The 23,991-nt window shown below is 40.8% G+C and overlaps 1 protein-coding gene across 5 annotated transcripts in view; it reads left to right on the plus strand.

Moving 5' to 3' along the window:
- Positions 1–23,991, plus strand: part of SIPA1L1 (signal induced proliferation associated 1 like 1) — a 239,752-nt gene that overhangs the window by 212,201 nt on the left and 3,560 nt on the right. For 4 of the 5 annotated variants that reach the window (XM_068162142.1, XM_068162144.1, XM_068162141.1 and 1 more), the window contains 7 exons: positions 1,015–1,139; positions 3,885–4,003; positions 6,319–6,758; positions 13,752–13,991; positions 15,030–15,195; positions 18,295–18,538; positions 21,703–21,849. In XM_068162142.1, coding sequence (XP_068018243.1) covers positions 1,015–1,139; positions 3,885–4,003; positions 6,319–6,758; positions 13,752–13,991; positions 15,030–15,195; positions 18,295–18,538; positions 21,703–21,849 — 1,481 coding nt within the window. The remainder of the gene's footprint in view (positions 1–1,014; positions 1,140–3,884; positions 4,004–6,318; positions 6,759–13,751; positions 13,992–15,029; positions 15,196–18,294; positions 18,539–21,702; positions 21,850–23,991) is intronic. The other variant, XM_068162145.1, reaches the window with a different exon arrangement.

Here is a 23,991-nt window from a genome sequence, read left to right on the forward strand (position 1 = left end):
TGCAGAATTACAGATTTCTTTCTTAGAGGTTTTTAGGCATATAAAGCACGTAGACTTTTGTATGGTTCAGAAGCACTGTTTCTCACCTTTGTCATTAGATTGTTCTCCTTGAGTTTACTACGTCTTTATTTAGCTTCCTGAAATCCATCTAACTAAGCAGGATTTACGAAGTCTATTGAACAGTCTTCCTTTTGCTCTGTGTGCTTTCTTCTACATCAATAGGTGTCCGTGTGGCTGCTTTCGTACAGCTGTTTTCATTTTTAATTCGTCCATGCATTATTTTATGATCAAATAGTCATTTACAGAACTTATAACCCTGAGATGCTGGGAATCCATAACCTATATAGTCAACTTGATAAGCCATTACTTAAAATACTTGGCAGTGTAATATTGTCCCAAATTATCTAACCTTGTTTGCATATGTCTGCATCACCTTGATGTGACCTTATGCACCCTTTGCTTAAGAACCCAGAAAAAAGGCTGTGATTCATAGGATTTTCCTAACAAACTTCCTCATGCTGACTTAGGCTAGTTTGAAGTTGTGCTTTTCCAGTTAAAAGGATCCATCCTTGATACCTTTTCCCAATAAACACAACTTCATCTCCTTATGTGGCTTTTTTCCAGACTTTTTACTCATGGTGGTCAGCTATTTGTAACCATGTCGTGGTCTGTTCACCTTTCCATTTAAACACCTGTGTAAATGAAAACTAGTAATTTTATTTCTGGATGTTTGGTCTGTTTTTTCTGGCTGTACTCTAACCAGATGTTCTTGATCAAAGATGCTCAGTAAATTAATGTGTACAGTAATCTTATGCATTGAAGGTGCTAAATGGGTCCTGAGAGCTGCCACAAAAATTAAATGGGAAAAGCATTGTAAAGCCTGCAAGCTGTGCCACACATTGGTTTGCCCTGTTGTTTGACACTAGCTGCTTGAAAGTGCTCTTTTCTCCTTATGTGAGTTATATGCATATTTAATATCATGATCTGCTTTGTTTTTTTGGGGTGTTACAACAGGTTTGGAATTAGCCGTAGATCCCCCGCTTCCATTGACAGGCAGAACACGCAATCAGATACGGGTGGTAGCGGCAAATCCACACCCAGCTGGCAAAGAAGTGAGGATAGTATCACTGACCAGATGGGTAGGTAATTAATTCTCTACACTGAGCAAGTGGTGCTAACTGCAAGGTGACTTTGGCAATACCTCTCTATGCAGAAAGAGAACCCTCCTAAGCACTGTGATTTCAATGTCTTTGAAAGTTAACCTTGTTCATCAGGATGAATAATTAGGTCTGGAGCATGTACTAGGAGTCTGTTTCCTTGAGACCTGTGAGTATCACCTGAGGATGAACTGATTTCAGTTCTTCATTCAATTGTGGGACTAAATCTGCTTTTAATGCTTTTACTGTGAAACATTGCCCTTCTAGAAGTGGTTGGGTAGACAACACTTACCCATTTGTCTTGCTGCTGAGGACTTGTTTGACCTCACCTATGCTCCCCAGTGGCTTGGCTTAGTTTAAATTTTGCTTTGTTTGTCTAAAGTGCTTGTGATGCTCCCTTTCAAACGGTGCTATATAAATGCAAATTGATTGTTTGATCATTGAAGCTATAAAAATACCATGTACAAAATGGAAAAAAAAAAAAAAGAAAAAGGCAATTAAAGTTTAAATATTGAAGTAAATCTATAGCTTGGTAATCGCCTTGCACCAGTGTATACATTTTTCATTGCACTTGGCAATTAAGCTGTCAGCTGAGGGAACATATTAACTGCATAAAACAGCTGGGTACAGAGAATTTGCTCTGTTAAGCCTTCATTTGAAGTTTTTGTGCATAGAATTTTCATGGCAGCTATGGTTTGACTTGCGTGGATACCAACGAGATTGACACCAGTGGAAATGTCCTATTGACATACAGCATCGATCCAACAGGCTGACCATGCTCAATATTCTAACTTTGTTACCATAGATGAAGCAATTCTGTACTTTCTCTGGCACATATAGATTACCATTTTACTGCACCCTAGCTTTTACTCCATGTAAACGGGCTAGTCTCAAACACAGAATAAGATTCACTGAAATCAGCAGCAGTGTAAAGGCAAATGCCAACCTCAAGGTCAGAACATATACTTCGTTCGCATACCTTCACAACCTTAGTGAGCTGTGCCTTGTTATTGAGCCATCTGTTAGTCCCTCCGTCACAACTCCCCCCATTCATTCTTCACACTCAAAAGCTATGATTATACAGATCTGCAGTTCTCATCTTGACAGAACGATTTTTAATCACATATGTTTTGATGCTGTGTGATGGTAACGACACATGTAAAACTAAACTTTTGCTCAGCATTTCTTTTGCAGACCAACAGTTGGGTCTTGGTGCAGGCACTGAGTGGAGCTGCCAGCAAATTCTGTTCTGCAGTGTCAGGTGTCACCATATGAGCAAAATAAATAAGGCCTAAAAGAACAGGAACAACAATTGTGCGATAGAAGAGATGGCTCCAGCATTTGGCAAGGGCTGAGAAACACGTAGTGACATCCCTGTATTTTCTCTCTTGTGCATTGTCCTGCAGCCATGGAGTCACAGTTGGAAGCTGCGTCTCTGACTGAAGACTTCATTGCCAACCTGGTGAATCCAGGTGAAAATTTGGTTTGATGGCAAATAAGTGCTTGGGCTAATCTGCCTCAAGGCAAATAAGGCACCAGGTGCTGTGAATTCACGCACCTACTCCTTCCTGGCCAGTTTTTAGCTACAGAAGACTTTTGTTCTTTGTACACCAACAACACTTGCCAGGGGGAATCCCAACTGATTGGTTTTTTTTTTTTCTTTTCCTTTTTTTAAAATGCTTTTTCATTTGCTTTTTAAAAAGGTAGTAATGCTGCAGATCAAGATGAGCAAACTGTAGCTGTGCTGGGGAAAGCACTTCCAGTTACTGTGGGTATTGTGAAGTACCTGATGTACGTAAGCACATATCCTACTTCAAAGCAGCATTTTTAGAAGTGCAGTGTTGCTCACCCACAGCAGAGATATGATATACCTAAAAAAAAAAGCACAGCTGAGAGAGATAATTTGAAACTACTGACCTTGCGCTCAGAGAAGGCAATTACAGGCTGTGTCTGAGCACCCTCTAGACATCCATAGTTATCCCTTGGGAAAAAAATCATTTAATTGGTATAGAGCGCTCCTATGAGTGTCCATGTGAGATGAGTGATTTGAATTCCATCCACTTTTGTCAGGTTTAGTTTAGTAAGAACTGCTTTTGTGCAGCGATGCAGTTTCCACTTTCAGGGCCAGCAATTTGTAAGAAAATATTGTGATTTTATCAAAGGTTTTGAGAAAATGTTTATTTAACTCACCTTCCCTTTGAGGAGACATATGTGTAGTAGTTATACTGGAAAAAATATGTTAATTGGAGTGATCACTGTAGACTTTTGTTAGTGTCCTGCCTTGCGCAGAATACAATTGAACAAACTGTGGATCTTCAGGGAAACGTTTTAATCTCTTGTCCACAGGCCACATGCATATAGAGATACAATGTCAGTACACTGTGAAAATGAACATTCTGCAGCTTTAATGCTGATGCACTGCCGTTGGACAAGGGGGGAATGATACCCTTCAGGTTGTTCTAACAAAAGCTGGAGAGGTGGCAGCTGCTGGTTGTTCTCGAAGTCTTGCTGATGTACACCAGGCAGGAGTGTGCCCTCACAAACTCATCTCTGTTTTTTCACCATATGTTTTTTTTTTACTGGGAATTGATTTCATATTAAGTATCCAAAGGTTTTGCCTGATGGTGTAGTTTTGGGGAAAATTGCAGGGTAAAATTAGGTCACGTGTTTTCTGAGTTTGTTGCACTGCATGCACTCTTCAGGACATCATTGTGTGCTGTGTTACAGAGCCAACCTGCCATCTCCCAGCAGTATCCAAGGTACTGCCATCCTTCAGAGAAAGCCCTAGTGGAAGACTGATGAGACAGGATCCTGTGGTTCACTTGTCTCCAAATAAGCAGGGTCATGTAAGTTATCCTAAAAAAGGAATTATTTAATGTTTTGCTTTTACTCCACAAGCTCTTGATATCAAAAGTGTTGTCCAAAGATCTGTTTAGAGTGCCAGTTTAAAAAAAAAAGAACAAAAAACTCTTCATGGAGGAAGCAGTAAAGCAAACCTGTTGATTCCTGAATCCTGCAGAAGCTAAGCAAAACCTACTGAAATATTTCTTAGTTAATAAAGTTTGCTGCCAGTCGAATAGCAACTTCTTGTCTGTTATCTTGTGCTCAATAGAAGTTCTGTGGGAGTCCACAGCACTATTTTCAGGCCTCACACGTGAGACACAAAGTTTACTAACATATTTTTAATGCACCCCTCAGAAAGCTGCAGATCTTGCTTTTGGTTTTCTATTTTCTCCATTTTATTCCTTTCCACGCTGTTGGAAGACTTGGTCTAAAAGGTCCACTGGAATCCTGATGAAAAAAACTAAAAATCATTGGATTATTCATGTTCAAGATCTAAATGGCAAATTCCTGGCTCTCTGGAGTTAAGATTTTCACACCTTTTTGGAGACTGCCGCTTCCTGATTTCCAGAAAGAGGTGTTCATAAACAAAGAGAGATGTTCCCATACAGTCATGTTCATACATTTAAAATAGCTTGAGAATTATTTGTCAAGAGAAAAACAAACAGACAAAAAAAAACCCACTCTTTAAACTCTCCCCAATATGCTGTGTCACTTGGGTTTTAATTTATTTGTACAATCAGATAAAATACAGTTGTGTTGCATGATTGTACTGAAAGTATTAACTGCATTTATTTAGGTGTGAGAAAGTCTTTGGTTAGTTCCTGTTATTTGCTCCTGCTTGCCAGCGTTTCTTATTTCAATAGGACTGGCAGTGTTGCTTTTAGGTTATTAACTCATAATGACACTTCTTTATTATTAAAAATAACAAACCCCAAAGCAACAACAACCAGAAAACAAAAACTGAAAACCAATGTACACCCCTCTCCCCCCAACAATCTTCCCAACCTTAGGAGCACAAACTGGTTTTTATATTTAGATTGACCTGTTTTCCATGAGATGTATTTGACCATATAATGATGTAATACATAACTCATTAGCCTGCGTGCAAAGTACAGTACTGGAGCTGTTAATGCTTGCATTCTTCTCATTTAGGCATTGTTAAAGTAAATCTTTATTATGTGGACAGGTGGATGGGGGAGAATGATATAGTCCTAATGAAGAGCAGCAAGTTTAATTAGAGACAACTAGGAGTCTAGATCAAGTCACTTAATAGTCCTCCTTTTTTCCCTGTCAGTTCTCGCATTAGTATAATAAGAAACATGGATGCTGAGACTTCTTGCTCTCAATATAAAGCCATCCTCTATGGAAACAGAAGCAGTACCTGTTTTTTTTTATATTTGACTGGGATCTCTGCCCAGAAGGGCAGACAAACAGGGAAGGTGGTTTGAAGTCTCCTTTCTATCCCTTCCCTGGTTCCTCTGCCATCTGGTCACCAAACAAGTCTGTTGCCTACAGAAAAACTCCTCCATTCTGACTATAGATGATCAGAACTTAGATACATTCTGTAGATAGAAAATAAAATGAAGGAATTCAGATGGATGTTGGTACCCCAAGCAGGTGAGCTACTAAGCAATAATGTATGGAAAGAAATTCTTCCTGTAGTGGGATATTCCACCAGTGCCCACTATGGAATTGAGGGCATCGAGTTTCTTTGTTAACAGCAAGCTGTAACCAAGGACAGAACACACAGACCAGCCAGATGCTGGCATGCCTTGATGAGACAATTTAAAAACATACTGCCAAAGAGGAAATGTACCCTACTGCCAAGGGGTAGGAAGAGCAGTGGTTATTTTGCCCTGCTTTAGACTTAGGTAGGCAATTGGATTGTTAAAGTAATGTGCACTTTGTATTGGTTATTTCTCATGTTCTAAAACTCTGGAGTCCAAAACTTAGGATGTTTTTAGTTAGAGTAGCTTTAAACCAAGTTGAACCCTACATAGTCAGCCAGTTTCATTGAACTGGGCTGGGCAGAACTGTGCTTGAAAGGAAACAGTGTAAAGCATTTTGGGTCAAAATACAAACAACTCTGGCTTTCCCTGAATAGTTAAAATACAGCTTCAGGACATGTGCATCGTGCTGTAATGGCATGTTTAGAGTTTGTCTCCTCAATGTTTCTATCCAGTACCTCAAGGTAGAAGAGCTCCTATCATGCAGTGGTGACTTCTGCATCTTATTTCCTCCTCCTCTTTACTGACATAATCCTGAAATAAACCTACAAGTGTGGTTGGTTTTTTTTGGATTGTCGTTTCTTCTGTAGTCTGACAGCCACTACTCCAGCCATTCCAGCAGCAATACCCTCTCCAGCAATGCCTCCAGTGCTCACAGTGATGAGAAATGGTATGACAGTGGAGAGCGCACCGAATCAGAGCTGAACAGCTACAACTACCTTCAAGGGACTTCAGCTGACAGTGGCATAGATACCACTTCCTACGGACCTAGCCATGGCAGCACTGCGTCCCTGGGAGCAGCAACATCTCCCCGAACAGGGCTAACAAAGGAGAAGGTGGCACCACTGTGGCATAGCTCCAGTGAAGTGGTCTCCATTGCAGACAGGACATTAGAAAAAGAAAGCCACATGGACCGAAAGGCTGAGTCTTCTCTGAGCCTGGATATTCACAGCAAGAGTCAACCAGCCTCCAATCCTCTAACAAGGGAGAACAGTGCTTACAGTCTTAGTGATGCTGTCTCTCATACAAGGTAATTTTGCCCTTACGACACTGACCCTTTCACACTCATTTTCCCATGCTCATTCTCTAATCCACCACAAGTGAGAAGTGGATGTTGAAGAGAGAGGGTTCTGCTTGTGTTAAATGGTGTTTTGAAAGACCTCATTGTGCAGAATGCTTGAAAATCAAGACCACCTTTAGTCTTTGCATCTGCTACCACTTGTAACTCTAAACAATGTCTTTGAGAGCATGGTCCATGCTGCTGCTGAACTAAAGTAATATAGACAGATGTCTGATGGGTTCGTAAGGAATATCTTGTAACAACTGCTGTTCATCAGGAAGGAGAGCAGACTATTTAGTGATCATGGTAGTTGGGTTATGGTTGGACTCAATCTTAAGGGTCTTTTCCAACCTTAATGATTCTATGATACTATGATTTCATTAATGGTTTAATGTGGGGGTTTATTTTAGTCTTGCAAGTACAAACTTAAGATGTTTTGCAGTTTTTCCCCCCAGTCTTTTTCTTTAGAAATCCGCTTGCAGTCAGTATGATCAATAGTGAGAGCAAGTTATCGTAGTATCAGTCAGGGTTGGAAGGGACCACAAGGATCATCTAGTTCCAACCCCCCTGCCATGGGCAGGGACACCCCACACTACATCAGGCTGGCCAGAGCCTCATCCAGCCTGGGTTTAAACACCTCCAGGGATGGGGCCTCAACCACCTCCCTGGACGACCCATTCCAGGGCTTCACCACTCTCATGGTGAAGAACCTCCTCCTCACATCCAGCCTGGATCTCCTCACCTCTAGTTTCATTCCATTCCCCCTAGTTCTATCACTACCTGATATCCTGAGAAGTCCCTCCCCAGCCTTCTTGTAGGCCCCCTTCAGATACTGGAAGGCCACAATGAGGTCATCTTGGAGCCTTCTCTTCTCCAGACTGAAGAGCCCCAACTCCTTCGGTCTGTCCTCATAGGAGAGGTGCTCCAGATGCTAGCTTGTAGATTTTACACTCATTCTGCTGCAGGATTGTGAGTATGACATGTTACAGTCGCCTTCCCTCTCTCCCTCACTCTTGCCACTTGTAAAATGGGCAATATCCAGTACGTGTGTAATGTGCTTGAGCACCTCAGATTGAAGTCACTCTAAAAGTTAGTCAGAGGCAGAAAATATTTTAGACTATTTTCATAACTCATTTCCCAAGAAGCCTTCAATGTGCTCTCTGAAAAATACTCATCATACTAGCAACCTGAAAAACACAGCTCTTTCAGGGAAGATCTGTGGTCATCATCACTCGTTGGCCTAGTGGAGCGTAGCTGTTGCATTTTTATCCTTAAGGTGCCTCTGTTATGCGTATGGAGCTGAAATACTTGCAGGCTGCAGTCTGAAGGTGTTTTTATTAATTGTTTAGAGCAAAGCTCCATTTATGCAAGATGAGATACTGATTAGACAGTTTAGCAACTTCTCATAGAGCAGCTGCAAATAGGGGGTTGTCATAGAGACTGTCATATGGTGAACGGTCTCCATGTACTTTGTCATGGTGATTTTGACTAAACAATCTATTAATGGTGGTCCAGTTTTGGTTTTCTGCCTCTCTTGGTTGGCCATTTTTGGGACTAAAGCTTGTACTCAGTTGGTATAAATCCCACCCAAGTCTTGGAGACTGGCATTTCCAGTAGCTGTGCATGCATGAAGGACTTGAGTAAGCCTGTATAAAACACTGTCCAGAGGGATTTACTTTGATTTTGGGCAGTGTTAGTATGTGCCCCTTTCTTGCAGGTAAAAATCTATATGGTGGTTATCTACAGTTTTATACCTTTCATGACAAGCATATTTGTATGCATTTTTTTCAGACTTTCATTAGAATTTACCACAAGCCCTGTGCTACTTGTTTGAAGGTACCTAATGCTAGCATTACATGTGAGATTTTTACACAAAATGCTGATTTTAATGAATTTGTCAGTAGCATTTTCATGGGCAAGGATTTTTTCAGAAGTGACTTGAAACCTGGAAAACTTAACATGAAACTCTTGGAAGCTTTATTGTAAAGGTCTGGCTAATGGAAATAGCGTCTTAGTACATTTGAGGTTCTAGTTTCCTCTCCTTGGACCATCAAATAGGGTTAGTTCAGTAGAAAAGCCAAGAAAATTTAATAGGCATTCTCTGACAGCTCTCATCTTTATCTTCCATGGATATACTTTGCAACTTGATTGCAAACTTAGATCTAGGAAGTTGTCTCATTTATTAGCTGACAGCGCTGTCTCCAAACATGGTGTTTTCTCTGGTTGATTTAGCTTAATTCACATGATGCATCTCTGATGGTACTGAAATGATTCTCTGCATGTGTTTGTTGAGGCTGTTACTGGAATTTCCAGATGAAGGCCTCCTAGACTTTATGCTAGAGAGAACAGTTGTGGTTTTTCCCCAGTTTCATTTAAAAAGCAGATGTTGAAAGTGCAGTTCTTTACAAAGAGGAGTAGTAGCAATTTGTAGAACACATGGGGCATGATACTTGAGAAATGCTGCAGTCCTTGCACCCAGATAACTTACTTTGTTGGAATAAAAAGAGACTGACTTGGGTTCCTTCTTCATTCTTTCTTTTTTTTAAAGACAAGAACATGTTTTTGATGCCTTTACAAAAAGAAAACCAACAGTCTAGGCTAAAAAGCTTTCTGTTTGTTTCTCATGGAATCCTTGGTTGATAGTTGCACAGTGAACAGCAGTGCTGACCTGAGGAAACCTCACATCCTGCTGTTTGCTCCCAATTCTCTCACAGCTCTCTGTGGAGGCACAACAGCTTGGAGATGGAGGCTTCTTAAACTGACACTTCCAAAATGTAACCTGCCTGCTTCAAGGAGGCAAAGGAGAGGAGACTAAAGGATGATTCTGAACAGGCTGCTTTTCATGAGAAATGAGCAGCCTAATTGGTGTGCTTCTCTATCAGTTTCTGAATGATTATCCTTTGTTGCTTCTCACATTTTTACCTTTTGCCTGAGGATGCCAGGATGTCTGTAACATCTTTAGAGTTGGGCTTCTGAGCAAGAAGAAAAGGAATTTGTCCCCAGTAATAACTCAGTGACAAAAGAAAAGAAAATAACCACAAATTAGAGTGTTTGTGTCTGTAGAAGACAGGAGCGATAATTAGTGTTCAGATCATTTGATGGTGCATAAAAGAACTTGTACCTGAGAATTGGTGGCAAAATGTAAATTATAGTGATTAACTTTTACAGAAGAGCTTCTGGTTGGGTTTTATTTTTCTTCTCCACCCCCATTCCCAAAGTCCTTCCTGATGATTGTGCAGATTTCTCATAGCATCCCCAGAGAACTGCATTATGTAGGCCAGTAATTATACAGAATCATTATAGCTGAATGTCATTAAATGAAGCCATATGTGCTGATGGCCTGAATGCCCTAGGAGAAAATAAAATCAGACTTTCATTTCCACCTAAACTACATGGTTTTGTATGGACCTCTTACCAAAAGGAAAATCAGGCTATTTCTAATCAATAATGTTAAGATACTTAAAATATTATTTAATGGCTGTGGAACACTTACAAATGGCTCATCTGCAATTCTTGCAGACTGTCATGGAGCTTCTGAATTTTGACTTGAACTGTGATGTCTCCATAATTGAGGTGGCAGGTGGGCAACTAACAGTAGCTATCTCTGTGTCCAAAGAATATGACTGAATTTCTTCCAGTCAAGCTGGTCAAGGTGTCTGCTACAGTATGAGGAATCCTCTGCATGCTTCCTGGTGTTGAATACTCTTAATAACTTCCCATCACTACCATAGTGCTCCAGCTCTAGCTTAGTTTTTCTGGAGTTTATCCAAAGCCCTTTGCTTTCCACATAAGCTCTCAGTTAACAAGTGTGTCTCTGTCAGTATCCTGCTGACCTGCCTGTGTGTACTTGTAGGGTAAAAATCTTCAGTCCTATCCACAGTTCAGTGCATGGTTCCTGAAGCACAATCTCCTTCCAAAACACTATATTGTAAAACCACAGTTCAAAATATGCAATACACATTGAAGAAAAGTGTGTTTAAAACTGGATGCTAATTCTCTTGCTCATTTGCCAGGCTACTCTTGGCATCTATTCTAAGATACATATAAATATTGAAGTAATAATACTTAAAATGCCTAGTGCATATAAACAATAGGATACAGAATAAAATCTTATAATTGTTATTTATGCATATGCATTATCTATGTAAATAGTAAAGAGAGCATACAGGGCATAATTTTGTATCCTTTTTGTGTAGTAATATTAAGGATCAACACTACCACCCCAGGAGTTGTTACTGCTCTATATGCATAATTTCCTACCACTTCCTGGAGAACTATCTGATGAATTAAAGAATTCTGAGGTATCATCAGAACTTCCCTTTTCCTACATTGAAGCAAAAGATTTTTCCCCTTATTGAGTGTTAAGAAGGGGGTAAAAATGAAAGAATGAATAGCCCCGTAAGTTTCCTTTAACGGTGTGCATCTTCCCCAGATCTTGTCAGTTTAGTTTTGCAGTACTGATGCCTCCCAGATAGGCTGGTTTGCTCAGCATGTGTAGGAGTTTTCTTTCAGTATTGAAAAAGAAGGGAGAAATTTACTGTCTCTGCCCCTAGCTCTTATTTTCCTCTGCTTTCTTGCTATAAATTATGTTTACTTACATATGTTGCAAATGCGGAAGTTGTGATGTGCAGCACCAAATAGATGGGCTTGATGGACAGAAAAATCTCTTCCTGTATTTTCCCAATCTGCCATCTTTTGTATAAGCCTTTCAAATGTACAGATGGAAAGAAGAGGGAAAAATAATGCTATAATGCAAAAATCTGTATTACTTTTCTTTTTAATGTGCATACTTATGGGGAGAAGCATCTTGCCCCGATGTGTGGGACTTAATAGCCGTCCCCATGTACATTAGATGAAAGTGTGGACTGTAGTAGCTGGTGCTGTTTGAGGTGGGAAGACTACAGTCAGCTCAGACTCCTCATTAAATCCACAGCACGTAATTATTGGGACTCTTGGTTCTCAACTTGAGCCATATGAGAATGAAACGTAGTTGAAGAGGATTTTTTAGACTCCATCTGTTGTCAGTGGAGAGACAGGAGAAACTCCAAAGCATAAATTCTCCCTGTCTATCTGAGACACCTAATTAGGGGAGAATTGCCTCCTAAGGATGTTTCTGTTGACTACAACAGGAACCAGAGAAGTGGCATAGATTAGCTAATCTATTAGCTATTATCTCCTATAAGGCTAAATGCAGGTGAGATTATTTTCCCAGGTATCAACATAAATTTAACCTTAAATTCTTTTTTCTGTTTTATCAGAGGGATGTAAATATGTTATTTCATCAAGATATGAAAAGAGTGGTGAAGAAGTAGAGATTATTCAGTGACTTTGTTCAGCCTTCCAGCTAATTTTTATTTCTTAGTCGGAAGTTGTTCTTTACCACGGGGCCATCTGTTTCAAAATCTTTCCTTGCAGTGTTGGATACCAGAATGAAAATGTGGCTAAGTTACATGGGGAACCAGTAGAAGACTGGTCTCCAAATATGTAATGACATTTCAGTGCTAAGGCTGGACACAGTTTTCTGTAACTGTACTTGGAAATGTCTGACCTTTTAAAGTTTTATAACAAGTATTGTCTTAAGCCCTACTGCTCCCACTACGATGCAGGCTGCATCAGATTTTCACATCAGCATAACTAAAGAGTAGCTGACATGTACAGCCCCTCTCCTTCTTCCAACAATAAGAAGCTATTTGCCATCCCAACTCTTTTTCTGTCTAGACCAATTGTGATGTATCACACAACCACAGAATTTCAGGGGCTGGAAGAGACCTTGAAAGATCATCCAGTCCAAACCCCTTGCCAGAGCAGGACTACCTACACCAGATTACACAGGAACGCATCCAGGCGAGTTTTGAATATCTCCAGAGAGGGAAACTCCACAACCTCCCTGGCAGCCTGTTACAGTTCTGTGTCACCCTCATAGGGAAAGTTTTTTCCTCATATTTACATGAAACTTCCTATGCCTCAACTTCCACCCATTGCCCCTTGTCCTGTCATGGGGCACCACTGAGAAGAGCCTGGCTCCATCCTCTTGGGAGTCACTCTTTATATATTTATAAACATTGGTGAGGTCACCTCTCAGTCTCCTCTAAGCTAAAGAGCCCCAGCTCCCTCAGTCTCTCCTTGTACAGCAGATGTTCCATTCCTTCAATCATCCTCGTGGCTCTGCACTGGACTTTTTCAAACTCAGGTGAAAGGAGAGAGTCTACGGATTATGGAAGGAGGGGCTGGCCACTTGGGAGGATTATAGGACTTTTGTTAGAGGATGTAGGGAGGCAAATAGGAAGGCTAAGGCCTCATTGGAAGTCAACCTTGCAAGGGAGTTCAGGGACAACAGGAAGGGCTTCTTTAAGTATCTTGCAAGAAAAGCTAACACCAGAGGCAGTGTAGGCCCGCTGCTGAATGAGATGGGTGCCTTGGTGACAGAGGACAGAGAGAAGGCAGAGTTACTAAATGCATTCTTGCAGGTGGTAAATTCTTTTCAGGCAAAACCCAGGACGCCCTCTTTTGAAGGACGTATGCATTTCTTCTCTGGTTAACGAGATGTTTCCTGTTGCTTAAGATCCTTCAAAACATGTTTTCCTCCACACCAAGGAATTCCAGCAAGAAATTCAGCTTGGGCTCTTTCTTGCTAATTCAAATACAATCCCTTTTGTATTACTTTCAAGCTGCCTAATGACTGTAAACCCTGGATTTCCCATTTGTTGGAAGGGAATGAGGAGATGGTGGGATATTGCATTCCTAGAGGGTGCTTAACAAAATGTTTCATTGCTATGTGAGATGCTTTTAATGAAGCATTGGTGGAAGGCCCTCAAGAGTGAACTGGTTTTGCTGCTCTACCCACTTTTGATAAGAGTAACACTGTGCCCAGAGTTCTGCTTTAAAAACAGTTAGACAAGGTGCACACACACACATATAAACAAAATTTGTCTCAAAAATATATATATTATTTTTTCCTCCTAGTACCATGAGCTCACGACACTCAGCCAGCCCAGTTGTTTTCACCAGTGCCAGAAGCTCACCTAAAGAAGAGCTTCATCCTGCTACTTCTCCTCAGCTTGCACCTTCTTTCTCCTCCTCCTCTTCCTCCTCATCTGGTCCTAGGACTTTCTACCCTCGCCAGGGTGCTACAAGCAAGTATCTGATTGGATGGAAAAAGCCAGAAGGGACAATAAACTCAGTGGGGTTTATGGATTCAAGAAAGTAAGACTGATTTTTTTTGTTTTTTCTTCTTTGGTGATTTGCTTTAATTGTAAAGAAGCATTGGTAATCTGTGACACTTCTCTACACAGAAAAGAGCTCAAGACTAATAGAATGCCTAGACTTCTGCAGAATTTAAATCTAGAGTTCTGCAGTTAGGCTGAACTGTTTGATAGTTAGCTAATCTCATTCCTTGTTAACTTGTAAAAGATCATTTCATCATTTTTAGAGAGCTGTGTGGATTTCAGTCCTATTAAAGCTTATCTTCCCTTGGGGCTTCTTAAAGGTGACTCGAAATGCCTATTTGCACAAATATTGAAAATCCTCTTAACGCAGAGCCTGTGTTTTCCTTAAGCCTCTCATGCGTGTAGCAGAGCTGTGCATGCCATGCATTGGCTTTGTGGCGCTCCGTGTCCCCTTGTTCAGACTGCTGCCAGTATCCAGTCTAACTGGCTTAAAGCAAGCCAAGGTCGCTCTGCGTTACATCTCTTTTGGAAGAGACCTTGCAAAACAGCTTGCTGCTGAAAATATTGTTCCTTTTAAGTCTAGCAACTGGTTTAGAAAGCCTGTTTTAAAGTTGTTTATTCAACCCTTCTTGACTTACATTGCCGAGCACAGCGTCCCTAGATGATGCCAATAACTGGGTGCCAAAAGCGATGGTGAAACTTTGTGATAACTGCCATTATAAAAAGCCAGTTAAACAATAAAAGAAACTTAGTGATTTGCTACTTTGGGACTCATGGAGGACATTTGTATTTGCTAGTTTTGTACTGAATACATAACATCTTAATAGATTCTGTTTCTTACTGGGAAAATATATTATGATAGTCTTGCTAGTTGATGCTTTTAAACAAGTTTATTGCTTCAACAGGTATTCATTAAGATGAGGCTCTGCCATAATAGTGAAACTTCTTCCCTCCTCCATGCCCCCTACCTAGGTTTTTTCTTTGAAAATCCTGAAGGTGCTATAATTCCTGTTTCATTCATGCCTCCTGCCCCAGGGCGTTGAGACCTGAATGTATCTGTTCCATTTCATTTAAGACGTCACCAGAGTGATGGCAATGAAATGGCTCACCCTCGGCTGCGGGCTTCAGCAAGAGACCTACGAGCATCACCAAAACGAGCATCCAAGTCCACTGTTGAAGAAGAGCTGAAGAAATTGATAGATCTTGATAGCCCAACACCTGAATCCCAGAAGAATTTTAAGGTATGTTAAAGAATGAGTCTGTCATCTATCTCTTGTCACACTTAAGTGAAATCCAACAATACTTTAAAAGCAACATGCAGGTCCTCTTCCAAGTCATAAACCAGAAATGTGTAAAGTTACACACTTCGTAAGAATTTGATGGTTGAGTTCATTGCTGCCTGGGTATATTAACTAATACAGCAAATGCTTCATAATCTGAAATATGATGGGGGCATGGAGCGCAAAGATTTCTGTGCAGAGAATGCTGAGTGCTTTCAGAACTGTCTAAGCAGAAGTGTTCATTCATACAGAGCTTATTCAGTTGGACACTGCATTGGACTCAAGAGCTTTGCAGATTGAATCTCTTCTGTTCTCATCCATAACAGCAGAATAAAATGCAAGGCATTCCTTGAGTTCTCATCACGGACAGAAAGTCAGTCATTTGTCACAGACTTTTCTACCAGAGAAATGCACCTGGGAAATGGTTTCATTACTGCAGTCACTGCAATATGATTACAGCTTCATGTGCCAGAGTAAGGAGACCAATATCCTGGATTGCAAAGACACTTGGGACTGCTGGCTTATGGAAAACCCTGTAGTGTTGTCCTGTGCATTTGAATTGTTCTCCGATCAGATCACTAGACAGTGACTTGTTGATAGTGTTGAAGATTCTTGCAAAAATCTTTTGTGCCCTTCTGGTCCTGTTACTGCACAAGGACCAGGAATGCTCCCTAAACTTAAGCAAATATTTATACAGAATAAATATTTAGGAACATTTCCTGGTGTATTTCAAAATGTGTATAATGCCATCAAAGTGCATACATTAATTTTAATGTCCATAATTTTGAAGAGAATGTCTTCATTTTAAGAGTCTCCCAAGTACAGTCAGTGCTTAACAGCTCAGGCTCATCATCTAGAGCCCACATGGTTTCCACAGCAACCATGCAGAAGAGAGAGCTGCAGCTTCTTTCTTCTCTTGAGAATACCTAGAGTGGCTTATTAAAACTTGTTAAGTGCTGGGTTTCCTATGAGATTGTTCATGTTACCTCTGAAGCTACAGGACGAAAGACTTGCCAATGGCAGGATACCTTTTCTTAGGTTTGTGGTGGTTGTTCTGAGGAGAGTGGGACCTGGGCAATGCCACCATCTCCTGTTGTTCATTTTGAGCAAGGGGATTGCTCTGGTGCCAATAAATTCCATTCTGTTTAAGGAGGTGACCTGAGAACCATGAAAAGTGTGTGTTCCCAAGCTGGTTGTTTTTCTGCTTTGGAGCTAGTGAATCCAGTTCTTACCCTGATCTTTACTTCCTGGTGACTGTGATAAGTATGCTAACTCAATTTAGACTTATGATAAATTTCAGGAAGTTAATAACATTCTGTCACATCAATGAATTAAATCTTTTCCATTTTAAAAATGACTGTCATTTGTACCCACTGCATGGTTTATATTTCATCTTACAAAAAAGTTACTCCTACAGCGTAAAATTCTTTTGACAGTTCAAAGGAAAAAAAAGGTAAAAGCTGTAATGGTCTCCATTCCTTCATTAGTTGACAAAGATCAAAAGTCCTCCTCTTTTCTGTCTCTTAGCTGCCAAAGGCTTTGTTTGCTAGTGGATTTTGTTCTAGGCTGTGATGTTGCGTGCCTTGTGTGCCTTCTTTATCTCCTTATCTACTACTTACGTCTTCTCAGACAAGCCACCCTTCTTTTTCTCACCCCTCCGCTCTATTACCAGAAGGCAATTGCTACTCATATTGCTTCTGTTCTGACTCCATCAGGTGTTGGTATCTGTGCAACATTTTAATCTGAAAACCTGATATTAACTGGTGGTTCCAGCTCCTAATTCTTTAACACTGAGTGAATTTATATCAGACCCAAGTAAATGCTGCTTGACTTAGCAGTTCTTTCCTTTGCCGCTTGGTGACAACTACTGGGAGATCTCACTGATGATTGAGCTTTTACATTTTGGAATGAATTTTAATTGTTTCTGATCTTTAATAGTAAAACAAAAATGTGCAGAAATATTTTAATACTAATTTTTTTTCTTTTTTTAAAAAAAAAAAAATCCCCCAAACCCCAGCACAATAAGAATTTGGCAGATTGTCTTCTGCTGTAAGTATCAATAGTCCCACCTCCACATTCTTCTCCCACTTCATAGTGTGGGATTTTGATCAAAGGAATAGAGAACCAGCTGTTTGAGAATTTTTTTTTCCTTTTTCTCAGAAGAGACAATTATTTTTATGTGCAAATGAGCAACTTTTTATAATGATAAATCACTCTTACCAGAAATGGTATCTCCTTTTTTGCTCAAACGTGCTTACAGAGCAAATGAGGGTGATGACATCTTCCCTTCTGTTTGCCATTTATTTATGAGAGCCTTTGAATCAAATTCTAACCAAACAATAAAAGAAATCTTGTATCTTAGGGATAGTTACGTTGCTACAGGTTTCATGCTGATGGTAATAGTTATGCATTCCTTGATAGCAGCGTGGTGGTTAGAGTGCTGGTTAGAGTACCTAACTCCAGGCTAACCACAGCATTGCTTCCTTCTGTGTGGAACATGAAAGAGGCTGGGACAATGGTGAGGGTAACACATAAGTTCTTTTAATGATGGGACTGTTTACTTCATTTTTATTCAAATCCTTCTGAAGAATCAAAGCAGTGGTGGTGTTCCTAGTTGTTCAGTAGTATGAGACTTTTAATTAGTTGGCGTGTGCTGGTGCTGTGCCTGCAGGAAGGCAGCCTCCCCCAGGACAAGGGAGAGCTCTGTTGTATGCAGCATTCAGGCTGTTTCTTTAAGCATTCTCTCTGCTACACATCAGCTCTAGAACCCCTGAGGGTTGCCTGAGCTAGCCAGAAGTTAGAAGGGTATTTAAAAGGTAGAATGTGAGAGAGGTTAAGATAGATCTTTATATGTTACTTAGTTTTAATCTCTTCCAAAGCAGATGCCTCTAGGTGTTTTTCATATCCACTCTGAAAAGAAGGGTAAAGTTAACTTGGGGTTTTGTTGGGTTGGGTTTTCTTAAGTTTTTAAAAATAATTTCAACAGAGACTTCAAAAGTTTCTTTATTGATTTTTTTTTTTCCCCTTCTTATTTCTTTTTATGTTTTTATGAATGTGTAGTCACACACTCTGTCCTGTCAGTCTCCCTTTCCCAGCACTCCTACCACAAGGCGTGCCTTGCAAAGGACTTTGTCAGATGAGAGTATTTACAGTGGTCAAAGGGACCACTTCTTCACCTCGCGGGCCTCGCTGCTGGACCAAGCCATGCCAAACGATGTACTGTTCACCAGCACCTACCCTTCTCTCCCAAAGTCGCTGCCATTACGGAGACCATCGTATACTTTGGGAATGAAATCACTACATGGTCAGTCTGTTTCCCCATCTTCTACTTTCAAATGAATCCTTCGTGAATCATGTTGAAGGAAAATGTTTGTTCCAACAATTAGTAACTCCGTCTTGATTTTGTTGAATTAAGGAGAGTCAAGTCACATGTCTGAAAATATAAGACAGGAATTTTGTTTGTCCTTACTTCAGTGGGTATAAGACTGCATGACTGGTCATCCAGTGACTTTGTGGAGGGAGCATAAAAATTTGCCTCTTTGGCTGCAAGTTTTCACTGTTTCTTCCAGAAGTCATCCGGCCAAGTTGGACCAAGGAGCGAATAGAGTATGCCTAGTTATCCACCAGTATCAGCTCCTTTAATGTGGAATTACGGGAAGAAGATACTATTAGGAAAATAATGATCCAAAAATGGAGAACTGCTAGTGGACATGTGGATGTGCAATTGTAGGAGACACAGCTTTTATTGCACCAGCTGTTTCTAAATTCACTCCCTTACCCTATTCATTTTACAGGACTTGAGGTACTTACTTTAGTCACACATCAACAGCTAACAAGAAAATGTTATTTGGTAAGCTGCTGTCAAGCAGACGTTCAGCTTTCCCCCATTAGTTTACTGAAACGTCTCAGTAGGACCATCTGATAGCTTGTGTGTTGCTGCATGTGAATTTCTCTGTTGGTGAGAAAGGGAGTTTTCACAGCTTCCCACTGTACCTCATAACTAAACGTGTACTCAATGTGCTTTCCAGAAATAGTGCTGGATCTCACAGTGTAGGACTCTGCAGTGGTTTCTGAAGAAGTCCCTATCTGCTCCTCGTTCATGTTTTAGTATGTTTCAAGAGGAAAGTGCAAGGCTATCAACAGATGCAGCTCACTGCAGTGGGCCCTAAGCAGCATCAGTATTTAGATACACAAGACCGCCAAAGAAATCTCTTTTTAATTCTTTTCATCTGCCTGTGGTCCCCAGGCATTGGTTTGCAGTGTTGAACCTGACATTTTCATGAGCTGTCGTTTCTGTAGAACATGTTTCATGCGTAAAGAGTTTGGAAACTGAGCTCTCTCCACGTCTGCTTTTTATATGTACTGAAATAACTTTGCAGACTTGGTTACACTTGTAACTGGCTGGTGGATTTGGCTGCTGAGGGCTCAGGGGCAGAAGGTGAATAATGGCATCTGAGTAGAAGTGGAAAGCAGCACTTGGTCTGTTTCCCTTTAAATGCCTCTATTTTCCAAAAAGAAAACCACAAAACCTTCTTGCATTGCCACATTCTCTTCCACCAAACCAATTGCTCCTCCTAGCCCATACACTTTTTGCATTTGTCCACAAAACAAGATTTTCCATTTGCTATAAAGTGTAGGTAGGGGCTGTGTGATAGAAGGACCAGCTATTTAAGTGGCATATGAATTGTCTCCCCCTAAGCATGCCTCTGCTGAGAGAAGGATTAAGTAGAGTTGGATACTTAGTACAAGTATTTGTTGGCTTCCAGCTATGCAAAATTCTTTTAATTCAAAGATCAGAATAACAAAGAGCAGTCATTGCAGAGCACCTTCATCTGTTTTGAAGAGGGAAAACAAATTTAGTTACCTGCCTTAATCAGCAATCCAACACAACATTTTTGAAACAGGTAGTTTTTCAGTTTCTCCTTCTGCAGGTCTTCCCACTAATTGTAAATATTTTGATGTGAACAACTTCCCAAGTAACTGCCTTCTTTTGAGGAGATGATACAAGAATCCTCAGTGCTAAACTCAGTTTTATAAAAAAGACAAAACAAAAATGCACACAAGACATTAGGACAAGGGGCAATGGATATAAACTACAGCACACGTTCCACCTAACATGAGGAGCAACTTCTTTACTGTGAGAGTCACAGAACACTGGAACAGGCTCCCCAGAGAGGAGATGGAGTCTCCTTCTTTGGAGACTTTCAAGAGCCATCTGGATGCATTCCTGCGTGAGCTGTTCTAGATTCTATGGTCCTGCTCTGGTGGGGGGATTGGACTTGATGATCTCCAGAGGTCCCTTTCAATCCCTATCATCCTCTGATCCTGTGACACAAAACTCAAGATTTTTGAGCAAAGAAATGAATGCAATGTAGCTGTTGTGGTTATTGCTTCCCAGGCAGCAATACTATTTAGCTAAAGTTATTAGAAAGTTATTTTAACTATTGAAGTTACATAGTTATTAAACTACCATGGGCTTGTGTTCTGCCCACCACACTGTCTTTTCTATTCACTCTGGTCCAAACGGATTCATCACCATACCTTTCTTCTCTACAACTTGCTCCCAGGTGTCCAATCCACCTTCTCACTACTACATCTCTGGTGCTTCTAGTACCAACTACATGTTTTCAAAACCTCCCCTGTGCCCCAACAGGAAGCATGAGGAAGAAGTCATTACCACTTGTAAGCTTAAACGTGTCCTGGCTAATCAGGCATTTTTTGATTGTCCAGGCAGTAACTCAAAGCAGATAACTGTTGGTCGACAATTTAGTCTTTTCCCTAATTAGTGACAATATTTCAAGTGCTGCACTTTGACAGATGCCAGTTTGCACAAAAATTACAGGGAGTTTATATCCTTTCCAGCTTGCTGTGTGATGGGCAGTGTACCAATTTATGGCTGTGTGGGTATTTTTCAGTAAAGATCAGGAGGTTTCACTAACCTGCTGAGAAGTGTCCAGTGCTTTGGAAGTTATTTAAATGTTTGGGGTTTTTTGTTCCAATTCATCTTGGTAGGCCCAAGTCTGTTCCCACTGGTTTATGAGATTGTAAAAAGAGGAAAAAAAATCCCCACAATTTTCTGTTCTCATAGAAGCAGACAGAAGCCTCAGCTAGCTGCAGAGCTCTCCAAAGTATCTTTAGCTTGTGCAGAGGCAGGAGTCATTGGGTAGAAGAGTGGTGCCCTCAGCCGCAGTGATGGGGGTGGGGGGGAGGGAGAGGCTGGCTTCTGAAGCACTAAGCTGCAAGGATTCTGGCAGGTTAGAACTTCAGGTTCTGAATGTCCTAGTGAGAAGCAGTCTTAGAAAACTAGCTTGTGACATGCTGTTCAACTGCAGCTGGTCACACACTCATACTGAGTTCTGGTTCTAGAAGTGCCATCCCAGAAAATGTAAAAAATAGAGATGCATTAGTATTAAGAAAGGAATTTAGGAGTTTTTCATGAAGTTTATAATCTGTTTTGCATTACTCTAGGTGAGTTTTCTGCCTCAGACAGCTCCCTCACAGATATCCAGGAGCAAAGGAGGCAGCCCATGCCAGACCCTGGTCTTATGCCATTGCCTGATTCTGCCTCTGATCTGGACTGGTCAAACTTGGTAGATGCTGCCAAAGCCTTTGAAGGTAAGTTTTCAGGAAATAATACTTAGATGATTTTTTTGTCCATGCTTCATAAAGGAATTTTTGTTGGCTTTTTTTTTTTTTTTTATTTAAACCTTGACTCTTGCTTTTGTTGTTTTCACTGTTTCTAATAATCTGAAGGTTAAGTCTTAGTAGCCTAAATTTTGGATATAATCCTCAGTTAGTACTTCTTCATACTGGGGTCCCTCTGTGCTGAAGTTTGGCTGAATCTCTGAAACTGACTACTTTTCATTTTGTCTAGAGCAAGTTGCAGACATCACAGCTAGGGTAGAAAAGACATCTGGCACAGAAGTGCAGAAGTGAAGTCAAATAGCAGGGGAAAAGCATATGAGCACACTAATGATTGCTTGCTTACTGTGCCAGCAAGATGTTTCTGTAGTGCTGCCAAGGTAACCTGGGAAAGAAGCCTCCCTGGCATATACTTTTCCATCACTATTCTTCCCTTTGCATACTCTGAATACATAGACTTGCACAAAGGTGTCATTTCATCCTAGGGCACTTTCCAGCTCCTCAACACTTAGTAAACTGAAGAGAACTCTTAAGCTGCCTAGATATATTCAGCCCAAAGGCAGTTTACCTTACAGTTATTATAATAGGACATTGTTCTGCATGGTTGGAGAAGATTGCAAAGTCACTTGCTTTCTTGGCTGTTGTCTGGTAGTAGCCGTATACATCATTAAGCAAGTGCAAGTCTAACCTGGTGTTCAAGGCACACATGTGCTCTGCTTTATTGCCATTGGAATTGTAGGATCAGCATGCCTCATGTTTCTGCTGTGCACTCTTGGGAAGGAGTATTCAAAGTAAGCCTTAGTTCTCAAGAGGAGATAGAGTTGTAGTGATGTCTTTTTTTTCACCATCACATAGGGATGAAACCCAGATTTTAATTCATTTCTCTGTGGTCAGCAATTTCTGTTGAAAAGATCTTTTTTATTGTTACTTTATTTGACTGTCCTCATTAAACTAAATCCCTCACTTTTGTAGGCCACAAGCTCACTTGTGTGTCCCCTTAGAAGTGTGAACAAACTGTGTGAAGAAGGTAGTAAACTGCCAGCCCATACAAAGAAATGCTGGGGTAATGTGTTGGCTGGCACCTTTATCTCACTGCTGTAAATATACATTCATATTTGACTTGGAGCTGTCTGATGTCAGTATAATCCCAGTCTCTAGTCTCTGCCAGGTGCCAGTACAGATTGACAGGTACCAAGCAGCCTGTGATCCTGGACACCTCTCTTCTACATTGTTGGTGTCTTCAGCACAAGTCCCTGAAGTCACAAACAGCAGTATCTGCAACTAGCCGGAACCACAGCTGCCTGGATTCTTGAGCTACACCAATCTGCAGTATTTTCATTCAAAGGGAAAAAGAGAGGAGCAGGAGAAAGTCCATCAAATACCAAGGCACAATAATTTTAACCTTGTTGAAAGCACAAAATAAAAATAAGCCAAGCAGAAAGAGACAATGCCACTCCATTTCCAGTGAGAGAACAGCAGCTGCTGAGGGAGAGAGATGCTCCTTTATTAAACTAAAAAGTGTTTATGTTACTGTTTGTGCTAGGAAGCTGCAGCAGCAGGGGCAGTCAGGAGCTCAGAGACACATCACATGTGATAGTGATTTAGCGATGTGTTAAAACATCTGAGCAATTACAGGACAAAAAGTGTCGACAGGAGGCAGGAAGCAGGTTTCATATTTCAATCTGAAAATGTTTTCTAAGGCATAAGGAAAAAATTTCTGGTTCTGAAAAATTACATTGGTCATTTTACTTTCCACAACTAAATTGTGCACAGTGAGCTTTTCTTTCCTCAAGATAAAGGCATCCTTTGTGGAGCGAAGGAGGCTAAGTATAGTTACTGAGTTATTGGGTAGTGTCATGTACTTGTGCCCAGGAGGTTCTGCACAGCTTGGCTTCTTGCCTGTCTTGGAATTGGCCTTGGGTGGACTCTGCAAACACCGCCAGGCTGTCTCTGCTTCTCACTCTCTAGCATCTCCCTCCTGGAGAGCTGCTTAGCTTGAGGGTAAAGCATGATGTGTGACAGTGCAGTCCTGTGCCAGTGCTAATACTGGCTTGTTGAATCAAATACAGTGGAGAACCCGGTGCAAACACTTGCAGTGCCAGTCTGTTTCTGTCA

This window comes from Melanerpes formicivorus, unplaced genomic scaffold, assembly GCF_026170545.1.
Source record: "Melanerpes formicivorus ecotype bairdi unplaced genomic scaffold, bMelFor1.0.p_v2 SCAF_62, whole genome shotgun sequence".
NCBI classification, from domain to species: Eukaryota; Metazoa; Chordata; class Aves; order Piciformes; family Picidae; genus Melanerpes; species Melanerpes formicivorus.